This window comes from Zerene cesonia, chromosome Z (genome assembly GCF_012273895.1).
Source record: "Zerene cesonia ecotype Mississippi chromosome Z, Zerene_cesonia_1.1, whole genome shotgun sequence".
NCBI lineage: Eukaryota > Metazoa > Arthropoda > Insecta > Lepidoptera > Pieridae > Zerene > Zerene cesonia.
The window spans coordinates 7270246-7280857 of NC_052122.1; the positions used below are offsets into that span (position 1 = coordinate 7270246).

The following is a 10612-nucleotide window of genomic DNA, read 5'->3' on the forward strand; positions in this document are numbered from 1 at the left end:
GTAATAAATGTTATTTGCAGTTAACAATTTTCTTTTTTCTTTATTACAATATTTATGGCAAGACTAGGTATATAAGGATGTTTGGCTCTATGATTATTATTGTTTCTTGCATTGTACATGGCCCTTGTAAATTATAAATAACTGGTATGTGACACGCGGGTACGCCTGCGGAGCTATATGAAATACCCATGTGTTCGCAAGGGAATGATGAAATGTATCACCGCGGTTAAAAGTAGCCTATATCATTTTCTAGCTTGCTAACTATGTTGAGGCACAAAAATCACGTCAGATAATAGCTTCGTTGCGACGTAAAAGATAGATAAACAAACAAATACATTTAGAATATTAGTGAAGATAATTTATGTGTGTTTTTTTTTCTATTTAAAAGTGTAATATAGAGAAAATTGAGATTATTTATAATTCTGTTTATTTATAAACAGGAGTAAAGATCGTCCATGGTTCGGATGCACCATCGCAGGGGCGGTGACTGAGGACCAGCTCAAGTGGATGGCCGCGTTGATGTTCGGAGAACATTCTAGTATTCTACCCACGCCTAGACTTGTTATCACTTAGCCCTCAAAAGGTACATATGCATTATTTGAGAATAACCTATTGATGTTTAATTCAATTTCTGCTTATAAGTTATATAAGTGACATCAAAATTTCGTCTGTTTCATATTGTGTTGAAAGAAGCAACGGTAAAAAAATTCTACTGTGATAATTAACAATAACAATGAGAGAGAAGATCTTGCACTCAAAACTTGCCATTTTATTTGTAAAGTCTGAAAGTTTTAGTTAAAACATAAAAAGTGATAATATATGGGTGATACTTAGAGAACGTACTGCGCTCTGTTTCGGCTGAATGTGATGTTTTAATGGACTGCTGTATGACACTTTTATAGAGGTATTATAAACCAGTAATAATAATAAACGATTAGCTTATTAAGATATACTTAACTTGTCTGTATATCTATAACATAGTCAATTTCCCTTTTGTGCTTTTATGTATCGGTATTATATTTTTTCTTTTGTGATCAAGGAATATTCTCATTTGTTCTATGTATCCAAGTTAAAGGTAAAATTATTTTATTGTATGATTGTCTATTTATCGTTATATCGTAACATAAAGAAATGTTACACTACGTATTACTTGTAATTAGTATATATATGTAATAATCACATCAAATTCATATTTTTAATTATATATTCAATTTATAATAAATTATATACATAATTACATATAGCATTATTTAGACTTGCAATAACAATCTTATAATATATAACATACTTAAAATTATAAGAAACTATACATAGGTTATAGAGGTAATATAATGACGTAACAAATGTAATAATATAATATTGTTTAATAATTTACTACATAACCATTTAAAGTATTTTCTAGGTATTGTTTTATAAATGATTTGAAAAATCATTACATATCACAAATATTGTGTTCTTATTGTTAGGTACTTATTTGTAAAATATCAAATGGAATAATATCGTTCTTTTCTTTATTATTAATGGTAATTTTTAATAGTCGAACTCATGGACAGTAAATAAAATACCATATATAATTATTGTTACCAAGAATCGAATAAATTTTTCATATAAATATTTTATATTAAAAAAACAAACTCTGTGATGGTTTCCAGTCAATATAGCACAAATCAATCATCTCTGTGATCTTGACTCCAAATAACATTTCAACTCTTTGCATGACGAAGCACAAATGTATGATTTTCATCTGACATATAGTTTATTTTATTTGAATATAATATTATATGTTTTGTTACTATTGAGACGTTTTATCTTATGATTATATGATCCTAAATAATGATTATACATATAATGTATTTGTAGGTTTACATGTAATTTATATACTAATTGTAGACTACTTTTAAGTCTCTATTTATACTATATGAATCACGTTTATACAATATTATTATTACATTTAAAAATTATAGTAACACCTAGAGTGCTTTTTGATTATTATAATTCAGAACTCAATTTCAGCATGGATGAACTTATAGAAAGTCGCGTTAGCTTCACGTTCTAAATCACAAACGGTTGAATAAAATGAGTTTTGAATCATTGGATTATTACGGTAACTTTTGAAAAAATACAAAAAAGATTTCGGTCCGGGATGAGCAGCTATTTATATATCATTTTCACTTTTGTGGTGCACAATGAAGTTACTCATTTTCATTGAATTAAAGTATATAATACTGTAAGACTATACTTATATAATATAATAGTTATATAATATCTATATAATAGTTATAAATTAATAATAATAGTCACTTATCTAAATACTATCTCATAAGGGTCAGTCACAAGCGTGCCTTTTAAATAAGACTACAATTTGACAGCCATGGCTGAAAAATATAGATGTTTTTCATACACCTTTACAGTTCACGTGAATGTAATAATTTTATTTTAAATTACTGCACAATATGAAATGCATCTCAAAGTACCGATGAATATACCCATTTTGAATAAATAAATTAATCATATTGTGTAGTCTGCAGAATACATAACGTACATACGTACTAATATATAAAATAGAAAATAAACGAAATAAAATCGGGAATGCAATTTGGTTACTTAAAAATGTTGTAATCAGTCTCAAAATTTTACAATTCTATCCAAAATAATAATACACATAAAAATGAAAACGAAAAATACGTTCTTTCATACTTTATTTACGTTCACAAAACAATCCAGTCATGCGCTGTCGTCTACTCCCAGAACATGATGTCAATTTGATGTACGTTAGATAATTATAATATAAATATTGTTAGTGCAGTCATTTGGTTTAAAAATACCTAGGTACATGGAAAGCTTACTGGGAGTTTTGAAGGTGATTTTATTGATAATCTCTTTTTTCCATTGCCTTGAGGCTCGATTGATCTTATCAAAATTCCAACTCGATCGGCCGCGACATTATATAAGCAATTTTTTTGGATGTATGTATTTTCCCAGTTTTTATACAGCAGAAAGTCTGTGCATTTAAAGTGCTTTTGATATAGGGAACAGTTCTAAATTATTATAAAATAATTAATGAAAATGTAAAGTTTTGCCGCAAAGTATTACGCAATACTCGTTTTCGCGGTAGCCAAGCGGAAATCAAAACTCCTTCAGAACGTACCAGGTTAATGTACCACTACCAGATGACTGGACCAATATATAGTAGGGTTATATGTATTCGTAAATAAATTTAATTATTGGATTATATTAAAATGTAGCAAATATGGTTAAGGAAGCTTCTGCAAATTAATTTGAATTAGTCGGAACCAATTTATTATTTTACAATTTATTTATAATTGTAGGAAATATCTATCACAGAAATGATTAATTTTTTTTTGATATGTAAAAATACGTATCTTTTTTTACATGCATCATGTTCTTAAAATATTGATTATAAGTCTATTATAATTTTATATAATTATTATTATTTCTAAGTTATTGAATTAACAAACATCCCAAAATCTCCAAAACATGATAGTATAAGAGGCACTACGGATTAATATGAATTAATTTGTATTTATGACATTGAATGGAATTAAAACAATGTTGATGCTATCAAAGTAGAAAGGAAGCCAAAGAAAAATTAACTCAAGTAAAATGCACCGTGGTGTCAAATTTATCAATGCTAATTGCAATTTATATTTGACCCCAATATATATTAAGATGTTTCTGTAATTAAATGAAACCATGAATTTTATTACTTCAATACTCACGCAGTAATGTAAACTTATTAAACAAAATAATACGTATTGTAAGAATTTGATTAATTTTTTACACAAAATTGATCAATAAGGTGAGATGTCGATTATTCTTATCAATTATTCATTACTTTAATGCTATTTTAATGAAGGTAGAAGAAATGATTCCATTCTTGATTATCATTTGCAAACATTTTTTATAAGCTAAAATTTAAGAAAATTCTGCTACTTATTAATGTCAATTCATAAATGATAAATAATAATTTTAGTAAATATTGCATGTATATAGATTAAAGAAAAACGTACTATAAGGATTATTGATTTATAGCTAGATAAATTAATGATAATATCAAAAAATTAAATTGGCAGGTATTAGTAAACTATTAGTTAATTAGTATACATGTAACACTGCGAGTTATTATTATTAACTTTCGTATAGGTATTTTAAAGTTTTAGCAATCAGGTCAATTTAAAAGAGACTTCGTACAATTTCTAGAGTCAATTCATCTAATTATTAAGTATTATACTAATTGTAAATACAATGAAATTTTAACTGTTTCAAAATATTATATATTTGGTGATTAAGAGCCCGTTACCGCCAGACTTTATTTATTTCTAAAGGACAAGAGGCGGGGCATTAAGTAGTGTTTATACGAGTATTGAGTGTTCGCATACCCACCATGGAATACACCAATTAGTAATGCCCAAATAACGGAATTGTTAAACTCCAAAGCTGTAGCGTTATATAGTTCTGTGCAAATACATGTACAATCAATTAAAAGTATTAATGTATAAAATTTCTATTCTTTTCAAAATCGTATTTAATATACAGACCTTCAGTCTGGCGAAAGCCCACGATGAATTGCAAGCAATATCCACTCCAAAATGATATATTCATTTTTAATAAAATATGCGTTTAAACTCAGCTACAAGGATTTGAGGATTTCACGACTAACCAACTTTGCATGTATGCGGGCATTCAATACACGTATTTTATAGAAAACGTGTAAGTTCTGGCGGCACTAGACTAGATTAAGAACTCTATAGAGTATGTATAAGTTATGATTGGCAATTTTATAATGTAGGATTATTTTGAACTTTACAATATTCGAATGTGATGTATTTAAAGCTAATTTTTGGTCTGCGAACCGATTAGATATATTTAGTTTGAAAATATGCTATTTTTTAATCTAAAAATAAGATTTTTCTCAACCTTTTTACTTTTTTATCATTGTTTTTATGTATTGATCAATTTGTGTTTTTCATATTTTATCATTCCGTTGAATTTGATTTAGATAAGATAGTATTACATCTCAAAATATATTATGTGCATCTAATAGCGTTAATGTAAGTGTATGAAATATACTCATGTGTTTTTGCCTATAGTCAATAAAATATTAATGAAATTACTTGCTTTTTTATTTATAGCACTCAGGGGCCACGTACATATTCATCGGTGAAACAATCTTTTAAATCTGTGTAATATTTTCTGAGATTAGCGCTTTAAAACAAACAAATAAACAAGATCCTCAGTTTTATATTATTAGTATAGATGTTAAGGTATCGTTTGCTGACATCAACTATCAAAATCAACTAGATCAATCCTATCCAATAACAAATTAATAGTTACAAAGTTTAAGAACTGATATATATAGAATACCAATGATAGCAAGCGTTGCCAGTTGTAATTCATATTCGCAAGAACAACCTGCTTTAAAACAGGGCAGTAAACATGGGGACAGGGTGGTATTTAAAATAAGTTTGCATAATATAGTCGGGGCTGTACCGGGTCGTGCCAACCGCGAGCGTGCCAGCACGCCAGGAGACGGCCGCATCCTACAAAATTACTTTTAACATTAATAAACCATATTACTCTAATTTGACTTTACTTTCTTTTTAATAAACCTTTGAAAAGTTCACGTAATGTGTACCAGTTGTTTTTTACCACCGCATAACGTCGGCTGACTTATTTTTCGCTTTCGTTCGATCACTTAATATAATTGGTTGTGAACAATCTTGCCATGTACCTTAATTAGGGGACATTAAGTTATCGTGACGGCAGGTACTGAAAATTAGCGATGGATAATAGAGAAGCTCATAGCTCCAATATGATTTCCGAGGAAGAAATTAATAGGGTATGTAGCTACAAAATAATTTTATTGTACAATCTTAAAAGCCTTTGAAAGTTTGAGAATTCGTAATTCTTCATCAGTTTTTTTAAGTAGAAAAGATCTATAATATATATAATAGATGTCTGAAATTTTGTGTCAAGCTATTTCCATTTAGAATCCATTCCGTCGTATTGAAGATACTGAACTTGTGGTGGGTATTGCATATATTTTTACCGTTATTTATTTTTTACAAATTTTTGTTTGCCGTTAGATCATTGATGACTGGCACCGAGGCTGAAATCCCGATTGCCTATTGCTGCTGTTCCCTTTGTCTTTTACTTCTGCTATTGCCTGTCCTATGTAGTGCTTTTTTGTCGAAAAGATTCTCGTATATCAAATATCTCAATATGATCTAACGATGTTTTGTTCGTAGTCGAGTTAAAAAGAAAAAAAGTCAGTTCTGGATTTACCCAAAAAATTGTAGTAGAGTTAACTTATTTAACGTAGAGTACTTATCAATTACTTAAAGCAGTTATTGTCTATAAAATGGTTTGGGCTACCGTTATAGAAAGGAAGGGAATGATTCTGGAGTCTAGTACCTATCTGTAGTGGAAAATTAACATGGAATCTCTAAGTAAATATTTAATTGAGTCAAGTCTTCAATTACATGACATTTTTTTATATGTATCAAGACATTATATATAAGCAGATTATTCATATCCCCGAAGTGGATCTTCACCAACTGTTCATGAAAAGTCGGACTCGAGATAACGAGCAAAAAAAAATATATTCACTCATCCAATTTATGTGTGCTCAGCGTTGATCAAGCTTCAGAAACACATCATCATTGATATAATTCTGTTCTATTGTCGATTATCTTTAATAAATTTCAAATGTAACTTTATAAATGAATAAATAAACTATCTATTTACCACCGTTCATGAGATACAGTCTGGTGATGGACGAACGGATAGACGGACGGCGAAATCCTAGTGATTGGGTCCCGTTATCCTTTGGTTACGGAACCCTAAAAATTTTAAAATAGTTATTATATACATTCTGCTGAAAAAACTACGAGGCTGATAGGTACATATGGAGCAAATACAATGGTACCTATATAAGTAGATATCCTTTATAAATCTTTATGTAACCGAGTCACAATAAATATCAGCAACTTATTGCTCATGAGTGATCCACGAATTAAATATGTACGTACATTACTTCGTATGAGCATTTGGGATTCTTACGAGTCGTGTGTTTACATGTCTTCGAGAGCGGTAGTTCCATGTCATGAAAACGTCTATACGTCCATCAAAATAACACTGTTCAAATTGAAGTTCAAACAGAGGTGTATCTATGTTAATATCTACCGCGCTGCTACACGTTAACACCTTGTTTTATCGATAGTTTCACACTTCCAGTATAAAACGCAAGTGTTTTAAATGTCGTTCTGCATACATTTCTATTTACTGAAAGTCTGTTTAATGTAAAGTTAAAATTGAAGTGTCACGTATGTTTATTATGAAGGGGTTAAGAGCTTTTACGTTCGACTTAATTGAAGTGATGTGAGTATATTGTAACCAAAATGGAGAAGCTAACTAAGCAAGAAAAAGCGGAAGCGCGGCAGCAGTTCGAGAACCAATTACGATATGCGTTTATAAAGTACGATTACGTAGACGATGAAGAAGATAACACGGAGGTTGGTGAAGTCTAATATCTTAAGTGATCAAGGTTCTGAAATCGATGATTTATTATAGACTAATAATAACAGTTTATTAACAAGATGGGATATTCATAAAAAAATCTATACGTTTTATATTAGCAGCCTGCCCCGGCGTCGCCCATAGTGCATACGTAGGCTATAGAACATATTCAAAAATTAAAGAATTATTGAAATTTGAAGTAACTAGGTAATGTACTTCCTGATATGTAATATCTAAAATATCACAATCTTTTTATTAACTTTATTAATAATTACAACGATCTAGAATCTACATGGTCAACAATTACAGTTAGTATATAACCTAAACCTCTTTTTACCTTTGAACCAAACAATACTCCTTTTATCAAGTGTCTCAACTATAGTACAGTGACGGTATTGTTACTAGCCTTACACAAACTACACAATCAACGGGTTGACGCAGTTCAACAGACATTCCAGACAGTCCTAGCTTACCTACAATAACCTAATTGCATAACATAATATTTGGCGTGTATGTCCAAACGAAATAAAAAACCAGACACGTTATAGTTATTGGTATATAATGAAATACCTACCCGACGTTTCAAACAAAATAATAGTGTATATCTTTTACAATTAATATATAGATCGATAAAGTTAAATATTATAGGTTTATCATATTATTTAAAGGTAGGTATACGAATGAAATTATGTATTGGGTACATCTCAAGATTCGACAAAGCAGAATATATTATACACTTATATATTTTCACTGCTCAATATAGGGTGGGGTGGAAGTGAATGAATTCTTCTTTGTCTCCCAGCGTTGGCAATTTTGAAATTCTATTCTTGCATTTCAGTCTTCATTATGAAGGTAGACAGAGATTGTTATTTTAAGATGAATTGTGTACTCTTTCAATCTGATAGCAGATGTCCTAAATCTAAGAAAAAAGTTAGCCTCAAAATTGTAGCGTTTCTTGACTCTCTTACTACGAGAGTCAAGAATCGCTTCACGTCATATTACCATAGATATCTCATTATATGGCCCAAAACAGATAAAATAACGTACATCGGTACTTTTTATGTAAGCAATATCGAACATGGCCTGTCATACAAATGACACGAATCAACTTGCTACTCAGTCAAAAAATACACGGGGGCTTTTCACGACATGTGCAGACACGGAAATCAGATCACGATCTTTTACTTGTTTTCTTTATAAAATTATTTTAGTGTACTGTGTATGTACTAGCGAAATGGTCGATTCAATGGTAGTGCAGGTACTGTTTTAAATTATTTCAAACTTTGCTCCGGTGATATTATCATGTATGTGAACAATGTTTATGTAAATAGAATGTTTTTTTGTGCTTATGGTATTTATATTGCAGAAGTTTGACAAGTTTTCTTTTTGTAGTGAATGTTTAATATGAAATTGAACTCTTAAGGTACTTTATGTTAGGAACGTTTCATGTGATCTTACAAATAAATAATCGAAGGGCACGTAAGTACAAAATTAAACGATACAGATTGTTAATATGTCATATCACTAGATATATATCCGACGTTATTCCTTATGATTATTAATTAGTAAGTATCATCCCGTATTCCATATCAAATGTAGAATGTAAAATATATTATTTATCTTCTATTTATCCACACGCGTCTTCGCGTGAGATTGATGTTGTGAGTTCCACAAAGGCTCTATTACCGTGGTGAAACTCACAACATAGGCGATTTGTTTTAAAGTACCAATCTATATCTACCTTTACAATCTTGTCCTATAACCATATATTTAAACCTTAGTTGCTGCTAGTTCTCAGTGATTTCAAACTCATGACATTTCTATTTTTAAACAAGATTTACACAACTAGTTTAATGAAACAACGAGGTGGAGGTAATATTTTTTGCATTTTAAAGCCCACTAAGACCTGGCGCCTATAGGCAGTCTCTATACCACGGTATACAAACCACATGTTATGCGTCGTCATCACTACGCCGTAGCTAATATCTACGTTTATCGACAGCTACATTTTCTGTAGCGGAGTAGCGTAAATTTTAGAAATGAACATTCGCCGAATAATATGAAGGTGAAATAAAAGGTATTCTATAAATATAGCGACAGTTTCACCGTTATAGTGCCTTATAAGACATATCGTTGAAGAAACTTTTTACTATATTCATGATAAATGCCACTTTATTTTATGAAAGCACGATAGATTTTTATCTTTTGTCATGTGAGCATAAAAATGTGAATACATTTCGTGCTGTGTCGCGATTCCTAGCGGTTAGTTCACAGATTTCTTTCGCACGCACTCAACGATATTTTGGTCTCTTCATAAAATGAAAATGTATACGGAAGGCTATCCTTATTTCTCCTACGTTTTAGCTGACTAAATTTTCGTAAGAAGTATAATACCAACGTAAAATGTGCTGAATGAAAGCACCTGTTTCTCAAGATAATCCAATACTGGTTATTTATCACCTACTTACTACATTTCAAATATTTATAAAAAACTAAAATGGATTTGTCTATGGTAGGCAGAGTCATCAGCAATTTTGTAAGTACATTTTTACCATTTCTAAATTCAAATATTTTTATTTTTTTGCTAGCTGCGACCGCGTAAATGATTTTTGCTATATAATACTTATATTGTAGAAATATATTGGAATAAAAATTAACCCATATAACTCTTTATTACAACTTCCAGCAGACAGTGAAATTGTCTAAATCAATCAAACTGTTCCAGAGATAAAAACAAAAACAATTATTATGTTGTTTATGTACCTCGTATCAATATGCATTCAGTATACAACGGCTGTTTTAGTATTATAAATAACACACAACAGAGTATAATAATATCGTACAAAATATAAGTATTTATTCCTAGTCAGTGTATAAAAGTATTATATAATGTAAGTACAGATTATAAGGCCTATCTGTCTGTCCGTCCGTCACTTTATCACTTTTTCCAAAACTATAAGAACTATACTTATTTACCAACAGATTAAGATTTTTATATCTTATACCTTTAAACGAGCAATTCTTGTATATACCTAGTCTTGCCATAAATATTGTAATAAAGAAAAAAGAAAAT

General features: G+C 30.0%; 1 protein-coding gene across 1 annotated transcript in view; it reads left to right on the plus strand.

Annotated features, from left to right (window-relative positions):
* Positions 1–5134, plus strand: part of LOC119835584 (arf-GAP with Rho-GAP domain, ANK repeat and PH domain-containing protein 2) — a 17726-nt gene extending 12592 nt beyond the window's left edge. Inside the window, exon 11 of the mRNA XM_038360498.1 lies at positions 441–5134. Within this exon, the coding sequence (XP_038216426.1) occupies positions 441–573 (133 nt within the window). The 3' untranslated portion in view covers positions 574–5134. The remainder of the gene's footprint in view (positions 1–440) is intronic.
* The last annotated feature ends 5478 nt before the right edge of the window (positions 5135–10612 follow it).